Source organism: Stegodyphus dumicola, chromosome 3, assembly GCF_044657685.1.
Source record: "Stegodyphus dumicola isolate Sdum_Otavi_A_Nest chromosome 3, ASM4465768v1".
NCBI classification, from domain to species: Eukaryota; Metazoa; Arthropoda; class Arachnida; order Araneae; family Eresidae; genus Stegodyphus; species Stegodyphus dumicola.
This window is the reverse complement of record NC_140770.1, coordinates 223864767-223884697: the sequence shown is the minus strand read 5'-3', so window position 1 is coordinate 223884697 and position 19931 is coordinate 223864767. Positions and strand designations below refer to the sequence as shown.

General features: G+C 32.2%; 1 protein-coding gene across 3 annotated transcripts in view; it reads left to right on the top strand.

Annotated features, from left to right (window-relative positions):
- LOC118191245 (contactin-5-like) overlaps window positions 1-19931 on the top strand; it is a 554648-nt gene that overhangs the window by 245448 nt on the left and 289269 nt on the right. For all 3 annotated transcript variants that reach the window (XM_085813861.1, XM_085813860.1, XM_085813862.1), the window contains exon 2: window positions 3439-3774. In XM_085813861.1, coding sequence (XP_085669987.1) covers window positions 3439-3774 — 336 coding nt within the window. The remainder of the gene's footprint in view (window positions 1-3438; window positions 3775-19931) is intronic.

The following is a 19931-nucleotide window of genomic DNA, read 5'->3' as shown; positions in this document are numbered from 1 at the left end:
CCCCCCAAAAAAAAAAAAAAAACTTACTGACTCTACAACAGTAAAGGGTTAAGAAGAAATCTTTAGAAAAATGGAAAATATGATAAAAGTCTGTAAAAATGACGGATGTAATTGCGTTTCATTCTAAATCAGCCAAGGTTGGCCTTGCATTTGTTCTTTTTGAAGGCCATTCCGAGATTTGTTTTCTTAGACACCGTATACGGAATGAATGTACAGTTTTTCAAGCAGAACTTCTGTGCATTTATCTTGCCTTCAAATGGATCCAGGATCATGGAACAACATCCTCAAAGTACCTTATTTGTTCTGATTCTCTTTCTTCTCTTCAACTTTTGAACAGTATTACCAGCTGCGATAAATTAGTTATCGAAACCCTAGTAACTGTTAGTTCACTTAGAATTAGAGGTATTGATATGTGCTTTGCTTATGTGCGTGCTCATCATGGTTTCTACGGAAATGAAAGAGCTGATTTCTTAGCTAAAGATGCCTTAAATTTACCCATTGATATCAACATTAGCATTCCAAAGAGTTATTGGAAGTCCTTTCATTACAAAAAGCTTTTAGCTATGTGGAATGAGGAATACATTTCCTCTTGTAATGCTGAAGTCACCAAAAAGTTCCTTCTATTTACCATAGACAGAATTCCGAGTCTTTCCTCTCGTTAAATTTTAAAGTGTCTCAGTTTTTATCTGGTCACGGTAAATCTGCAAGTTATCTCTTTCGTTTTAATCTACGATCAAACAATTTATGTGAATGTTCAAAAAGAGTTCCTCAGGATGTGGAACATTTGATTTTCTCGTGCCCTACATTTGATGGCCCTAGATTATGCTTACAGAACGATTTGAAAATGTTCGGAGTGACTTGGCTAGTGAACTTATCTGTTTTCGTGAAGTTCAGACTGCTGTTCTCTGCTTTTCTTCGCTTTATTTATGCATGTAATTTTTAATGTTTGTTTATACATGTAACCTTTAATGTTCTAGTTAACTTACTTCTGTAAGCCCCGTGTTGTACTTATGTGGTGCACGGGAAGTCTGTATGTTCTCAAAGGAAAAAAAAAAAAAAATCCATTCGAAACAGTGTTTTTGCACAAACTGCTTTACTCTGAAGACTTTTTGTGGATTCACTCAATTTGTTCCAGCACACATTTTCTCTCTAGAGCAATTTATTCAGATATTTATGAAAATTTAAGTAAAGCAAAGAAATTTCTTAGTATTTAGATTTAATTTCAAAATTTATTTTGAATTTAAATCCTTAGGTGGATAGTATAATTTCTGAAAAAATGAAACTATTTTAATCAATTAAAACACCATTTTAATTTTTTTTTTTTCAGAGAACTTTTCTCAAGTGTCTTTAAACATTATCCCCCCTTTAAAAGCCCTACTCAAGTGAGAAAAGTTGGATCATATGTCATTCAGGGTATAAACGAATACCCTACAAAATAAATGTAAGGCATCCTTAAAAAATTGAAACTTAATCGCTTTGACGAAGAGGGATTTGTACTACAACTTGATGCTCTGATGCCATCATATTTTTTTTTCCCTTTTCTAAATATACACACATTGAAAAGAATGTAGAGTGAAAAAAAAGTCTCAATACTCAATTTAAAGCGACAACACTTAGCGATCGTGTTTCTAAAATGGTGGACAAGAGTCTTTCTAATATACTCTAGGGAGACAGTAAAAAGGCTTGGTGAGTCTCAGGCGTAATAAAAACTTGTTTCGTTTCGAACCATTTTGTAAGGAAGACGGAAAACAATTTTCTTTTTTGGATCCAATCTCTCGCTTAAATCTGTTTTCTTTTCGTATGTTGTTATTTCAATGTGATAAAGGACGCATGATTTGAAAAGTAATGATGAGTTCTCTGTTTGAAAAGGTTTAACATGATTTTTGAAAATGGTAGAGCTGTTTTGTAGTTCGTTTCATTTATAAATTTTGCTTTGTAAAAAAATATTCTGTTATGATCGAAAAAAAAAATTAATTAGAAAGCACTTCTTTTTTCTACTGTCAACAAATGCAGAACAATATGAGTATTTACTAATAAACTTAAAGAAAAATGCAAATGCAGAGTTCATACAAGTTTTCTATAAATTTTGATAATTTTTTCTGAAGGTAATATAGTGGTATATATTCTAAATGTCTTTTTATTCTAATCTTTCACAAATATTTTAAATCTATTGGCAATACGTAATATTTCTCAATGTATTTTAGACACTTTCTCAATATTTCTTAATGTTTTTTAGACACTTGTATGTGCACGATACTTTATTTTAATAAATCTTAAAAGTAAAATCGTGTTGTTTCAGAATTTCTATTAATAGCGTAAGTTTAATTAATTAAAAAATAAATCTTAATTTTGTTCGTTTGTGCAACATGATAATAAATTGAGTAGTACCTGTATTGCATTTCAATTTTTATATTTTACCGCATTTTTTCTTCAACGGGAACAAAATATAGAAAATGTTAGAAAAAATAACTGTTTTAGTTATCAGAATGCATCTAATCCTTCATTTAATACGAAATGATAATATTATTATCATTATATTTATATTGAATCGTATTATCCGCTAGGGATTCCACTATATTCGTTCTTTCAAGGAAAATGCTTATTCGATAATTTATGACAAATTTATTTGTATTTATATACAGTAGAATGCTGCCCATAATTATATGATATTACTATGACTGTAAATTTCTGGCAATTTGTTTTCTTTAATAAAGCAAGTTAAATCGTCTTATTTACTGTATTCTTCCTTACAGTTTCTCCGTAAACACATATATAAGAAGTGATATGAATTCTGCCCTTAAAAATACATCTCATTGAATTCCTTCTAAGCTTATATTCATTAGTAATTATTATTTTTTCAGTTACCCAGTTTGCTTTTCGGTTGCCCACCAGTTATTATTCTCGCAATGATATTTTCTTTTATAAGAAAAACTAACTCTTGCGAAGTCCTTTATGCCGCACAGACAGTACAGTGGTTAGGCCAAAAGGCCCGGGTTTGAGTCCCGAAGAGGGTATGGTTGTAACTGTCCATCTGTTCATAGGAAGCAAAGGTGGCCCTAAGAACGCATAGGCCATCTATGAACGCAAACGAGGCCTATGAAGCAAAGGTGGTCTAGCTTTCACCATAACAGTGGTCAAAGGTCTAGTGGTCAAGGTCAAAGTTAAAAAGTGGTCAAGGTCAAAAGTACAAAGTGGTCCAGTTAGTAGCGGTCAAATATCTATGATCCCTTGTGTGCCCGCCATTGGGAAGGGAGAAAACTTTTATTGAAAAAACTTCAGAAGTTGTTTTTTAATTTATGAAAATAAATGCACTCTTGTGTACTAGTTTTATTATGGCAAACTGTTCTTCAGAGTGTCTTAATTATATTTTCTTAAATGAATCGTGTGTAATAAAAATATATCAAACTCTTACTAATGAACATTTTGTTTATATTTCAGAATACAGTGAACTCATCTCTGTGATAGGCTCAGAAATTAGCATACCATGTAATGTGACGGCTACTATGCCTGATGATCAAGTGACTCTCATACTGTGGTACAAAGATGATTCAGGTAATCCCATATATAGCGTGGACACAAGGCAAGTTTTCGGAGTAGCACCTAAGAAGTTCGCCAGCAAGGAACTTGAAAGCCGAGCCACATTTAATATAAGTCGGACTGTTGCCATTTTGAATATAAAACCAGTGAAAGAAAATGATGGAGGAGAATACCGATGTCGCGTGGATTTTAGACGCTCAAGAACAATGAATTCAGTTATGAAGGTTATTGTAATAGGTAAGTTATCTCTTCTAAAATTTAGTTAATTGTTTAAAATTTTATTAAAACTTCTCATCTGCTTCAGACTGAAGTTATCGGGTTAAGAATAATAAACTTGTATTTTTTATAACTTTTGGGATGTAATATTTTAGTTATAAATTTAAAATATATTTCAAGATCAATTTTCTTGAAATACGTGATAACTTGAGCATCAACTGTTCAACTTTGAAAAGTGTGTAAGAATTTATTTCTTTCAAGTCATCGGGTTCCACCTATTAAGGGCAAATAAACGTCAACTGCAGCAAATATTGCAACTCTTGAGTTTGGGAATATATATATATATATATCGCGCCAATATTGTCGCCAAATGGGCGATTTCGTGCCAAATCTGGCAACCCTAAACCTGCTTTACGGGGAAGCTATTTTATCACGGCTGGACATTTCGTACCAATATAATCTAAAGATCGTAAATCGTAATTGTAAATTGTTATCGTGTTTCGTAAATATAATGTAAAATAAAATTAAAAAAAATGCATTTAAATTCAGCACATTCGTTTCGGAATAAATCACAAGCAGAAACTAAAAGTATGTACTAGCGTACTGTAAAGTGATGTTTGCATGACGCATTTAATTCATTATGGTATCAAGTACTAAACTCTGTAATGTTTAATAAATTAAATCTGGAATGCAGTGAGTCAATAATTTAATAAATATTAAAGGTTTTTCAAAAACTGCAATTTTATTTAACTATTAAAATTCATTAGTCATTCACATTTTCTGTATTGTATCTGAGAAGTGTAAATATTTACTATGTGCAGTGTTCACTGAATTAAACTTGGACTGCAGTAGACAATAATTTAATAAATATTACACGTATTTTAAAAATTGCAATTGTATGTAAATAAAAAATTTCACTAGTCATTTACATTCGCTACAATTTGTGTGAGAAATATAAATACTTACTGTCACTTACAATTGTTTAGCGTTTGTTGTTTAGCTTTAATCAGTTCTGTGCTCCTAATGCATTACGTAAAGGTAGGAATGGCTTTTGCAGATATGATTTATAACTATTGTCAAGAGGAAGGAAATTAAATCGAGAATATTATTTTTAATAAAAGAATATCGTATATTCTTTTGAGAATATTCTGTATTAAAATGGATAATTCAAAATTTTTAAACTTTTAAATATAAATGCAATAGAATATAACTTACCTTGTTCTATAGAATAACAGAATGATATAAATAATTCGGCGCATTTACGAAAGAAATAATGCTTCAAAATTTATTGTTTCTTAATATTTACTTATAGGTAGTTTTGTTATTCACGCATTCAGTTCAGATTTCTTCGTTTCTTTAACAGTTCTTATTATGAACGTCAACTGTTTGTGTAACATTTTTAAATGATATTACAATGAGAATAAATTTCTACATTATATAATCTCTTATTCATTCGAGAACAAAGAAACAAAGAGAAAATGGCGGATAAAAACGAGAACAAATATATGCTTAGAGTTTAATTATTTTATGGTGATCCAGCCTAGTCAAAAGAATAAGCTATATGAGTAATTGTTTTTTAAGTTTAAACTTTTATCTCCAAACTAGGCATATTAAAAAACATGATCGTCTTATGGCTTCTATTTGCCTCGTTAAAAGAATTCCTTTATGATTCGGCTTTTATTTTAGTGGTAATTTTATACACTTAATTTTATTTTTAAAATGTAAGGAGTTGCAAGAAAATTTCCTACGGAAGTATGTTTCCAGTATGAGAATCTTTATGTGAAACGGAGTTGTTTAGTATATTTGAAATATTATTGAATAAGGCGTATTTAGATAAAATGCAGAACGAATTTCTCAGAATCAGGTATTGTGTGGCCTCACCCTGATTAAACTAGACAAAGAGAGAGTTTCTCCACATATCAAAATATATTAGTGTTCAAATGTTTGGTCCATTAAAGCTGAGAATGTTAGGAAAATGATGTAACCGATGATCAACAGTTAATTTACCAGATCAGTCATGAAAATCTAAATGAATACTTTTGAACATTTGAATCAAATACTAAGTTAAAGCTTTATAAATATAACTCTATCTTAATGCCTCTTTTAAATTTAAAATAATGTCATGATCACTTACAGTTCATGAACTCTTTTCACGTATTCCTTCTCTACATGATGAGTATGTACACCTTGCACAAAAAACGGGGGGGGGGACTGTTTTATATCTTCTTTTCTTCTGGGCTGAATGACGAAACTTAACTTGCGTTTTTCATGTCTCAAAAGCGCGACTTAGGATGTATATTAGATTTATATATAGCATTATTGTAACATAAGTATTTTCACACATAATATCACTTTCGGACTTTGACCTTTCTGGAATTTTGACTTAAAAATTTTAATGCTTTTGTGAACTGAGATACCGATGTTTTTCTGTATTTTTGAGTCTACTACTCAATTTATGCCACACGAGTAGTTTGAAAAAATTAGCTCTAAAAATTTTATCTTCTCAGTGCTAACTGAATTTGGTATATGTTTATTAATATATCTTTTTTATTAAACTTACAATTACCGTATATACCCGCGTATAAGTCGATACCGCGTATAAGACTACCCACCCCCCACTTCGACATAAAAAATTCGTAGAAAATAAGAAACCCGCGTATAAGTCGACCCCCCCCCCCCCACTTCCGAAATCGATCGAGAAACTTCGAAAAATTTTTTTAAGTACTACATTTATTCAAAATCATCTGAGAAAAAAAAGTAAATATACGATAAAAAATACCTTGGTAAATAAACAAAATCAAAATCCTTCAACGTCCGATTCGCCAAATATTTCATAGAACTCTTCTGTCGTCATTGGCTCGTCATCATACATATTTTCAGTCTCGAACTCTGTATTGTTACAATCACTACTAGAGCCTTCATCGTCATTTTAACTTTCAAAAACAGCATCATCTTCCGTGCCGTCTAGTTCGTTGCTAATACAACATTTTTTAAATGATTTTATAATTATTTCAGAAGGTATTTCGTTCCAAGCATCATTAACCCACTGAGCAATTAATGTAATATCGGCCTTTTATTGTTCCGGGGCCGAAAATTCTTTGGTTTAATCGAAACTTACTCTAGTTAAAGTATGAAACTCTGCGAGTTCGCCACATAATTTAAGTCATGAAATTACTTCAAGTAAGTGACTTATTTGATAAGTCGTCCAATTTGAGTGCGGGAAGAAAACAACTGCATTATACAAAGAAATTTTTGAACTTCCTATTCTTTTAATTTTTTATGGCCCCGCGTATAAGTCGACCCTCCACTTTGAAGTCTTTTTTTGTCCAAAATATCTCGACTTATACGCGGGTATATATGGTACTTCTTTCACAGTTCGAAATTTAGGTTCAATCCAAACAGAGTTAATTGTTTTCAAAATTTGTATTTTTTTAATAATTTTTGTAAATATTTTGAAAACATTTTTGAGTGCCTATACAATTTCTACCTGAAACCTATACAATTTCTACCATCATCTTACAGCAGATGTATTTCTAGGCCATGCTTGCAAAAAATTAGAGTATTTTATTAAATTTTTCCGAAGATTGACGTCAAACGTGGCGTACGCCCATTTTTAGAGTTATTTGGAAAAATGAAAGGTGCCCCTTTTTTCCGGCTCCTGCATATATAAAAAGGGAAAGGAAAATAGGTTCCTGAAAATTAAGAGTTTCTTTAAGTGAATTAGGCTTTTCGTCAATTGAAAGTGCGTTAAGTTAAATGTTTACATTTCTTTGAAAGTTTATTACCAGATTTTACAAAACTTAATATTTGGGCATAATTTGAGTCGTAGAATCAAAATATGAAAAAAAAGTTATATCATACCAGAAAAATTCCGATTTTGTATCAAAATTCCTACGCTATATATAAATCCTTTTCCCTACTCCTATACTATATATAACATTGCTATATATAAATCTAATATATATATAATTAGTTGCGCTTTCGAGAAATAAAAATGCAAGTCAAATATTGTCAATTGGCCCAGTAGAACAGAGCATACAGAAGTGTCCTTTTTTAGCCAAAAGGAACGTTTTTCTCGTTGAATCATTATAAAAGTCTAAATCTCTTTACAAATTATTGCCACTAATTATTATTGCCCTGTATTATATTTAAAGAAATTAAATAATGAAAAATTTGGATTAATGTATCTATGCTTTTCGCATTATTAAAAAACAAGGGTGCCTAGAGCCGGCACCCGAATGTGGGCACCTGAAAGCCCGAATTTTGAATCTTATGCTTTGTAAATCTTTAGCGAATTTTCGATTAACAAACCCAACGATTTCAAAGCGAACAGTGGCAACACTACCGCCTCTTTGGGCGCAAACAAAATCTAGAAGGTTTAAGACTTTTTTCTTTCTTTTTTTTTTTTTTTTTTTTTTTTTTTTGGTGCAACATTTGACCTTTCTTTTTGTCACGCATGCAGATTTACAGAAGCAGTAACTAAAAACTTCTTCATCTTGCAAAGTGCAGTAGTATTATTTAACCAAAGTTCCTTAAATTTAAAAGAATGCATCTCAAACGATCTTAAAATGTCGTCCATAGATGAATTATGGTGCTAGTAAAAATTTTCTATAAATTTTCTCTAAATCGTTCAGAAGATATAGAGCTTTTACGAAATTGTATGCAGCTTTTAAGAAGAAAATCTGCCGCACTAAATTACATTAGTTGAGCTAAGCCACAGCGACCTCAGATGCACTGGGTGAATTTTTCATTCTTAAGACGAGGCAGCCAATTCTTTGGATAGAGCGTTTTATCCCCAAATACCCACTTCCGAGAAAACATAAACTACGGTTAAGGTAAAATGAGACACTGTTAGGAGAAAATACACCAAACTCAAGATTTGTCCATAAGACTGGATAAAGTGAACGATTAATTAAACTTCTAATCTTAAATCCCAAACATTATTTATTTAATTCTGTGCAAGTAGAAGCCAATTGTTTGTAATTCATTTGCTAATATAAAACTGTATTTACTTATTTTCTAAAACTGTTCTGCACCTTATTTTACTGCAGTAATAGTTTAATTCTACAAAATAATGAATTTTATTTACTATACAAATAAATGCTAGTCCATTGTAAAATTTCAAAATGTAAGGAAAATTGAAAAAAATATATATATACAAAATTTATTCTATGCCTATTTAAATATCTTTTTAGATAGAAAAGCATAAGACATGAAAATTATTTATGGAAAATAGTATATTCGTGCTTTTTGGCTTGAAGTCTGTGAAGAAACAGATAGCGCGTACCATTAATTATAAAAACCTATCAAAGAGAAAATTTTATAGGAGCCATATACACTGGCTCGCCAAAACATAAAGGCATTTCCCATATTTTTAAATGAACTCGTCTAGATCATGTGGAGAACACGTAATTAAGGGGGATTGGTATTTAACTGCTGCTAGAAAAAGTAAGGAATCATTCTAGCCCTTACTTTTACAAGTGATTGGAAAGGCTGCTAATCTAAGCGAATTTGATAGAGGGCAGAATGTAAAGGTTCGAAGATTTGGAACGAGTATCTCCGGAACTGCACGACTGGTAGTTTCTTCACGATCTGCTATAGATAGTATTTATAAAAAGTGGATAAATGACGGTAAAACCAGCAGTAGATTTCAAAGTGTGTGACGTTCAAGCGTCATCAAAGAATAAGACGTCGGAGACTGTCTGTCTCACATGGTACAGTAAAATCGGCGCCAGACAGTGGCTCACCTGATAGCCCAATACAATGCAGGTCCAAGTACAAGTGTTTCGGAAGCGGACAGTGTTGAATATGGAACTGTGCAGTATATGTTCTCCTGTTATGCCTCTGCTGAGCATTTCAGCAAAGCGTTATTGTGAACTACGCTTACAGTGGGTCCAGGAATATCGAGACTGGATCATGGATAAATGGAAGACAGATGCCGGGTCAGATGAATCACGATTTCTTATTCATCACGTCGACGATGGTGTCAAAGTACGCCATCTTGCAGACGAACAAATGCTTCCCCCTGCAGAACAAGTCATACACAGGCTGGTGGGGCCGATATTACGCTTGTTTCAAACGTTTTAATGCGCGTCTCTGAGACCTTTAGATGTGGTAGACTAGAGTAAGGAAGCTGCGGACTATCTGAACACAGATGCGAACCAGTTTCACCCTTGTATGGCATCTGTCCTCCCAAATGGAAATTGAGTCATCCAACAGGGCAACGCCTCATGTCACAGAGATCGAATTGCGTTGGAGTGGTTCAAGGGACGTAACGATGAATTCCAATTATTGTCCTGGCAACGTAACTCACCAGATCTAAACCCGATAGAGCACATTTGGGATGTCAATTAGCTGCAGCTCAGAGCTCAGAAGCGACTTTTCTGAATATCTCGACTTTGATTGAAAGCTGTTTAGACATTTGGTGTAACCTGCTTCCAGTCATCTACCAAGAACTTGTGGCATCCATGCCAAGGCGAGTTGCAAATGTGTTGCGAGCCAAAGATCGCACGACGCGTTATTCAGTAGGTGGGCATAATATTTTGGTTCCTCAGTCTATTTGCATGTTTCCTGCTAGAGAGGTCCATTATCTTTTCCTGAATACGTAAATTTACCAATTAAACGGTGCTTTATGTAGCAGAAATGCTAAAAACTACTTCTAAGAATAATATTACTGTATCTACAGCAGCTGCTTACCTTTTCTCTTGTGCTAAATGTGAAATAATATCATTAACTATCATTCGAACATTTAAGACTTATATGTTCTTTGTTTCGCAGTACCATGTATTGCAATAAATATTTATGTATTATTGCTATATGTTCTTTGTTTTGCAGTACCATATATTGCAATAAATATTTATGCATTATTGCTACATTTCTTATTCGCAGAACCTCCACTGTTTTTTCCTGTCTACTTTGTGGTCGCTATAACTTAACAGGATCACTAAAATCCAGTCATTCTCAAATACTGCTATATGCTTGTGCAAAGGACTATTATAATTAGTAATAACATTTAGCAAACAAAATATAAATTAAAATTAAGCAAAATAAGATAAAATAAATTGATTTTTTTTTCATTTTTTAATGCAGAAGTTATATATATATATATATATATAGTTATACGTATGCGAAAGCAATTAAAAAGTTCTGCAAGTTTTAATCCCTTTTCTGTAAAAAGAACTTTTTAATTACTAATAAATAATGGCTACTTTATTTATTTGAGTTACTATGTGGTTTTAGACTGTAATTAATTATAAAAGTAAACTGACGAAATAGCCTTCAGAGTACTTTGTTCTTATACAGATTTAAAAAAAAAAAAAAAAGGGAGCTAATGTAATAAAAAAATGTAAATTACCTTTGGAAGTATTTTTAACAATATTTCCTTATACTCTGTTTATAAATTTTTTTCAGATATAAATTGCTCGAATTTCACTTAATCAAAATTTCTGTCTTGCAGGAATGTTTTCTTTTACTTAAATTGTTTAGTACACGTTAATGATTTATGCAGTTTCGCATTATATATTTATTCATTCAACAAGTCGTAAATTTATTTTTTCTATAATGTTTCCTTCTTCCAGAGAGATCAATAGTCTTTACAGCAAATTTGATTGATTTCTTAAATTTAAGAAAGAAATTTTTACAGCACTTTATAAAAGTGACTTACGTTGTGTATGTGAATTAACTTTAAAAGCGGCATCTCAGAATATAAAATTTAAATTCGAAATAAGTGTTACAAAGCTTATGAATTTGAACCTCCAAATTACTCTTGCTAGGTTTATAAAGAATGTTCTCATAAAAGCCTAAATTGGTAAAATAAAGGTAAATAAAAAGTAATAAAACAGGTAAAGGTAAAATAAAAGTGCAGTATTAAGTACTCAGAAATTCGAAAGATAAATTTTCCCCAAAATGCATCATAAAATATTTTAAGATAAAAATAGATTAAATACATTATAAGGTATTTTCTCCCTCCTTTCTGCATACCTTTATGGTGTACTGTTTAGCACATTTGGTGCGTATTCGAGAGGTCCAGGCTCGAGTCCCGGTGAGGGCATTGCTCGTTTTTATGTCTCCTGCTTTCAAATAACATAATGTCTCTACAGTGGCGCCTGAACTAGAAGACTGGGGAATGATGATTCTTCACCACCAGAATTTGGTGATTAGGTCTCCTAATCCCCATTCGCCTTTTAAAAAGGAAAATATATAAGATACTTTCTACCTCCTTTATGCATGCCTTCGTGGTGTAACAGTAGCACACTCGGCGCATATTCGAGAGGTCCAGGTTCGAGTCCCGGAGAGGACATTGCTATTTTTTCATGTCTCCTGCTTTCCAATAACCTAAAAATGAATTTCTAGAACATATCAAATTCATTTTTTAGATCTGAGCATCCAATTTCTGCCAAAAATCAATTAATCCAAATGTGAATAATAATGTAAGAAAAAATTAATTTTTTTTTCTTAAATTTGTTTTACTAGCTATATATACATACCTTTAACTGAACTATTTATACATCAACCAACATGTTTACTTACAGAATATCAAATTTATAACATATCTTTGATATTAGGCATTAAAGAGCCCAAAGATTTAATTCTACGAATATAAAAAAGTACTACGATCTGCTTTAAATGCTCTTCATGAACGATACTAGCAGCTTCGCTACCAGCCTTCGTCTGGCTATTAAATGTACCAGAAAAAATGGCTGAAGGGAACACCAAAAGTTAAAATTAAAAATTGAATAGAATTTTACTCTGCAGAACAACTTCATAAAAAAAGTTAGTACGTATAACAAAATTACAATGAAATAAGCAATATCCCTTGATACAAATATTAATTATCCTAATAAATAAATTAACCAACTTCCCTTTGAAAAATCTTAAGAACTCAAATGGTATAAAGGAGGTTAAGAACTTTGTTTCCTAAAAAAATAACTCAAAACTTTTCAATATCTTAAAAGCAGTGAAATGAGCAATAAATAACATAAAAGAATACAAAAAACAAAAAATTCTGAAATGCAAAGTATAATTAATGATATTTTACCTTATATTTTCAAGAGAAAAAAATTGGGTGCTACTTTGGTAGACGGTTGCACGGATTTTCGGCGATTTACATTGGCGCAGTTGTTGGCGCGGTTTTTACAGTCATCAGCAATCTTGAAAAATGCTGTTTTTACGTATTTTACGCATATAGTAAAGTATTAGAAACTTTAAAAAAATAAATAGAGCTTCTTCGCCGTGTTTGGAGTCGGATACTTTTGTACAGCAATTATTTTTGATTCGTCTGTCTCGATTCCTTTCTGAGATATTTTGTAACCTAAATATTTTAATTCAGGGGCTGCAAATTTGCACTTTTCGACATTAACTTTTAGACCGGCCTTATTTAATAAAGAAAACACCTGTCTTAAATCCTGTACATGTTGGTCGAGATTATCACTAGTAATAATGATATCGTCTAAATAGATAAATGTGGACTTTCCAAGAACAGGCCTTAACACAATGTCCATACATCGCTGAAATGTTGCCGGTGCCCCTGAAAGGCCAAACGGCATACGCAGAAATGCATAAGTGCCAGACTTGGTTATAAAAGCAGTCTTAGGCCCGTCCTCAGGCCTAACCCCTATTTGAAAATAACCAGTCGTTAAGTCTAAAGTCGTCATATATTTGGTCGATGTTATGTTCCTTAGAATTTCTTCAATAATAGGTAACGGATATACCGGATATTTAGTTATGGAGTTTAATTTACGGTAGTCAATCGCGAATCGCCACCTTTTTGGATGTGTCAATGGATAGTCATTATTTTTCTTACATAAAACCACCGGGCTAGCATAACTACTTGAGATGGGCGTTATGATCTTTTTACGTAGCATATCGGTGATATGCCATTCTATAATTTTTTCCTTATTCTTATCATACCGTTATGCTTTGTGGCGAACTGGCATTGAATCTCCGGTGTCAATACTATGGTTAGTAACCTGAGTAAATCCTGGAATATCACTAAATAACGAAGCAAATTCACTTACCACTTGTCGGATTCTTCGTTGCTCTTCATTAGGCAGGTGGTCAAGGTTTAACATCGGCGGTTCAGCCTTTTCTTCTCGAACTGGTTTCATCGTCAGCTTAAGGGACGCTTCATTAAAATCCAGCGTTGCTTGTGCCTTTGAAAAAAAATCTATTCCTAAGATAATATGTGCTTGCAGATTCTTTACTATGAAAAACATAACCTTTACTTGTTCGTCCTTGATACGGATGTATAGCGGTAGTTTACCTATGCACTTACATCTTTCTCCTTGCGCATCTAACACTGTCGTATTATCCGAATTATATATGCGATATTTACGAAAATACTTCCTAAAAAAATCTTCTGCCACACAGGAACATGCGCGCCTGTATCCGGGAGTGCGGTGGCTGGGATATTATTCACCAACACTTCAATCTTCGGAAGAGTCAAATTTTTCACCATTACTGTATTTAACTTGAAGGAAGAGGGGTTTTCTTGGCCTTCGGATTTCCGCACCCTCCCGTCAGCAGAAATCCGTTTTAGTTTAAATCATTTTTCATTTCCATGCTTTCCTTCTTTTTCCACTGGCCTTGAGACTTTTTTCCTGGATTGCTATTGAACTGTCGACGTTCGCCGGCTGTTTTTGAATGCTCGGGTTTCCTTGCCCACTGATTCGCTTTGCTTCCGTAGCCGTGTGCTTGACTTTGCTGTGGTCTTGGCGCACTAAATTGGTTTCGTTGTTGATATTGCCGTCTTCTTTCAATGTCCGCCGTTCTTCTACTTTCAAACTGGATTGCTAGCTCAAATAATTTTTCCAGTGTAGTCGGATTCCTTAATTCAATAAAGTCTTGCACTTGGGGAAGTAACCTCGGCAAAATCACTTGAATTATATCAGGATCCGGACGGTTTCCATACAAGAGTTTGAAGACGTGAATTTTTCTTAAAATGAAGCTTGAGAGATTTTCAATTCTTTGCTGATATATGCTGAAAAGTTCCGTTTCTAATTTCGCACGATCCCTTACGACAGGGAAGGCTTTTACTAGGGCAGTCTTGAAATTTTGGTAAGTATAGGTGGGATTTCCTGCTTGACCCAAGAGACTTCTGCCTATACATTTGAACCAGTTAAGCGCTGGGCCCCTCAAAGCGCTGGTAGCTAAGGTAACTTTTTGAAACTCGTGCACGGGGTAGAGCATGAAGTGGTCATCCAATTTTTCCAAAAAACTGGTTACCGGTGAGTTTCCATTAAATGTTGCTTCTGGTTCCGAAGCGCGGATGGTCTGGACGATGTAACCAAATCCTTCCAGGGCGGCAGCTGGCATTTCTGGATTCTGAGCCGCTTCTGCAGGCAGCACAGGTTCTTCTTGAAATTCGGCCATGGTTATTCTTCTTCGTTGGGCGCCACTATCAGGTTCAATGTTCCGCCTTTCTTTCTTTGGGAACATGCAAGGACCTGACTTGGAACAGGGAGCTTACTAAAGCTATGTTCAATAACTGTGGGAAGTAGACAAGATACACAAGAAGGGTATACAAAACCCTTTATTTTTCACTCTTTACAATAATTTCCGTACTTCGGAATACAGAGACCAACTACTTGTGGTCTGAACGTAAGAATATAAAAATATAACTAAACTCTAACTTAAATTTGGAATAATCAACAAGGGCCTACGTGTAAGATTGGCCGGATATTAACAGGAAGCCGTATGTAGTACAGAGAACTGTTAACACTACAATACGTTTAAAATTATCAAGATGATTACACCTCTGGCCTGGAAGGCAAACAGCAACCGAGTAAAACTTCTAAGGCAAGCGGCCTGCTTCGACTAACTCCTTCCTCTCTCTCGCTTGGCGAAAAGCCACAGCTTAAGTACTTGGCGTTCGCCAGACAAATTTTTCATAAATAAGTTAACGCTTTTAATTCTGGCCGGAAGTAGAAAATAAGAAGTGATAGTAAAGATTTAACATAAAATAAACGCTAGTAAAACTTAAGATCCTTACAGGCTGGCAAATGTAAATAAATACATTTACTAAGAGTATAAAATGCTAAAGTAAGGTTAAATTATTACTTTCATATAATAGAATAAAAACACCGCTATAAAAACATGGCGACAACATTTAATTGGATCAAAATATTGCTTAAATTGAATATCGAATGAAAAACATCATACGAACGTTTAAAAGAATTAAAATATTACTTAAATGCTTTAAAATAAGTTTTATAGGATTTAATTATTTAACATTAAAACATATGTGGCAATAAATATCTCAGGAATTTTTGAAAACATTGTATTAATTTTTTAATAAAAGTTCAAATATACAATTATAAAGTAAAAGAAAATTATGTACTTACATTTTTTTAAAGTATTTTACCTGTCGTATATTGATAAGTGTCACAAAAAATAAAAAAAAATAAATAAAAAAAATAAAAAATATATATAAATAAGAAGGTCATCTAACGATCTTTATCTGTGATTCACATCTCTCGCACTTCATTGAAGAAGCAATTAGCGAGGTTTTTTTCCAAAAATTTAAAATAAATTTTCTCTGACGCTACTAACAATTTATAAATAAATCTTTGATTAGGAAAGCCATGTTGTCCAAAATAAGGTCTCAAAGAGCAATTTTTTTATTCCGATACGAATAATTCTTGGTAATTACCAATAACAACATTCATCTTCGAAACGGACATATCCATTCCATTTGAAATTTGAGGAATTCGAAGAGATGAATAATAAAATTATAAAATGGCGCGGCAATGCACAAATATTCAGTAACCAATCAGGGAGCTGATTACATCACGCATAGAATTAAAATTATTTAAATAATCATTCATAATAAAATCCTTTTTAAAAAAATGCAAAATTAAATTGTATTTTAATATTTAACAGCCATAAATAATGTTTAAAACATTAGATTAAATTTATAGATATTAATAAAACCAATTACTCTTTAAGTAAGGTGACGTCATTGATTACATCATCCACAACATAAAATTATATAAAATATTATAAACAACAAAGTTTTTATTTCAAATAAAAATGCAAAATTAAATTGATTTTTAATATTTAGAAGCCATAAATAATATTTAAAACATAATAAAAATAATATTTATGCATAATAAAACGCATTATTTTTAAAATAAAATGACAACAAAATATTGGTTACATTAAATAACTTATCCAACAATGGGTTTACCAAAAGTCGTATTACTCGCCAAAAAAATCGCCAAAATCCGTGCAACCGTCTACCAATGTAGCACCAAAAATGACAATGAAATAAGCTATATCCCTTAATACAAATATTAATTATCCTAATGAAAAAAATTAACCAACTTTCCGTTAAAGAAAAAAAATCATGCAAAACTTTTCAATATCTTACAAACAGTGAAATAAGCAAAAAATAACATGAAAGCGACTCAAAAAAACAAAACATTCCGCGCAAAATTTTACTCTGCAGAATAACTTTATAAAAAAAAAACATCAATAAAATGTATTATATATATAAAAAATGACAATGAAATATGCCAGTCTCTTAAAAACAGTGACATAAGAAATACGATGAAAAATTGTTGCCAAATCCATATTTCTAAAAGAATGAAACTATTCAAAATGATGCGATTTCATCAAAAATCTATCAACAACAATAAGAAAGGAAAATGCCAAAATCATATTTTTAAAGATGTGAGATGTGAGAAGTGTACTCGGAAGCTTCATTTAAAAAAATTTTTAAAAATACAAAATATTATCATTTTTCCAAAATTCTTTTTGTAAAAGCAGTCGCAAGAATTAAAGTTTAACGTGTCCAAAAATCAAAGAAAAATAAACTCTACATTTTAAAAAATAAACGTTTTTAGAAAAAATCCCGTTGAAAAGGTGTTAAGCTCCCTTTGTTAAATAAATTCGTATTTAATCGATTTATTGAAACACAAAATTTATTTTAAGTTCGAAAAATAGCTAAGTGCCTACATTTGATGACGATGTGAAAATGGAGTGCGTAGAGTAAAATCTCGCTTTCCTATAGCTCATTATATCTCAAAATGACGCGAATTATTCAATTATAATACCTATTTAATTCGCAATAATAAAAGAATGCGTTATCTTTGTTGTTGCGAAGTTTAGTTTCTCTAGATTGGCAACAAATCACTATTCTGCCATGTTTCAAATGTAAACAAACATGGCCGCCATGGCAAAAATAATTAGGCTTAGCGGCACTTAAACAATTTTTAAATTGTTGATAATTCTACAAATATTGCATGCAGATTCACTAAAGACATAAAAACTTTAAATAATATGAGAACAACATAATTCAATCATTTGCAAAGCAAAAAATGCGCAATTTACAAACATATAAGAATAAAGAAACTGAGATCACTGAGCCGAGTAACAGAGTGGATATATATATATATACCTACAGTTATATACTTTTGTTGCGACCGATTGCAATCAAAATAAGTAGTTCGTTTTCGCAATTACAATACTTCCTTTTTACTTCGTATAAGGAAATAAAAATAACAACAGCAAAAACACATAAGTATTTTTTAAAAATAATTTGAAAGCGTTCAGATTTTATATTACGCCCAAAGGGGCGTTTCTTAACATTTTGTGTGTTACCTTTATTTATTAAATATTATGCTCTTCACACATAAACCATAAAATTCAATTCAACAGCAATATCAGAAGATATTTAAAATAAGCAAAGCTTTAGAATTTCCGATACACAGTCTCACGCGCTGGAGATATTTTTATTTTCGTACAGTTTTGCCACTGCTCGCTTTGAAATTGTTGAGTTTGTCAATCAAAAATTCGTTTTACAAAATGTTTACAAAATGTTTTACAAAAGTTTTACAAAATGTGAAGTCGATAATAAAACAAATTCAAAATTTCAAATTTGGGCATTCAGATGTCTATATTCGCAGTAAGTTTACGTCATTCAAATTTGAATTGCTCTAGGTACCGTTGTTTTATCACAATGCGAGAAACATACATACATTTACGCAGATACTTCATTATTTAATTTCTTCAGATCTAATATAGCGCTATAGTATTTGGTGGCAACAATTTGAAAAGTTAAACTCCGTTTTATAGTGGACGACGCAAAATGCCAAAACGAAACTAATAGCCTTCTGCGCAAATTACCACTTTGAGCTAATAAATAAAAATAAAAATAAATTTTAAAATTCACTTAGTGAATATCTATCGGTACATACATATATAATAATAATAATAATAACACAAGGAGAAAATTCAAATTTATATTTATTTTACATTTGAAGTCTTAAAGTGTGTACCTGTAAAAAAAATTCTATTGTTTATTTTTTCCGAGTCAAACGCATTCACAGCTAAATTTTGAATTTAATATAGTCATTTGTTTCAGAAGATTCCAATATGATGACTCTGTTACTAAATAACTTAGTTTAAGAGGAGAACCGGAAATTTCAGAATACTGAAGTGCCACCAGCTGTCGCCTGACAAATTCAATTAACTGACTATACACACACACGTGGGAAATTCTTCGATGTTACCCTAGTCACGTGGCCTGACATACAAACATCCAGTGACAAGGACAGTGCTTCTTCAACCTATTCATTTTATCTATTATTTCATTTCATACTTCAATGGCAATCATGAACATGAGCTCAATTTATGTCTTTATATCTTTAAAACTGTAAGCACAGTAGCACAAAAAGTACAAAAATAAACGTACTCGCGGTCGCATTAAATTGCTTCGGGCATCGTAAGCGGCCCGTGAACCTCGAGTTTGAGACCACTGCTTTACTTAATTCGAAATTATCATTATGTTCACGAGACTTAGCATAAGAGTCATATTTGAATAGTTGTGCTGTATCAAGTAAAATATCGCAAATGTGTCATTATGGTAGATATATATGTGATAAAGTGTATAAATATTGCTGCGAATTTTGTACATAGATAGATGATTTTAGAGCAATTATATGTAAAATTGTTGTATTTCTTTTGTGTAATATAAGATGAAATATCTGAAGAGACAAGGTATGCCGGAAAAGTAAGAATGCAGTGCAAGACCTTTTAATATTGAGTAAATGCGTATCTCGGTAATTTGGCGAGATATAGCTAGCTGCAACGGTTTTGAAGATTCATTTTTGTTGCCAAATTTGTGAGAAATCACCAAAAGTCGCCAAACTTGGCGACCATTTGGCGACATTTTGGTT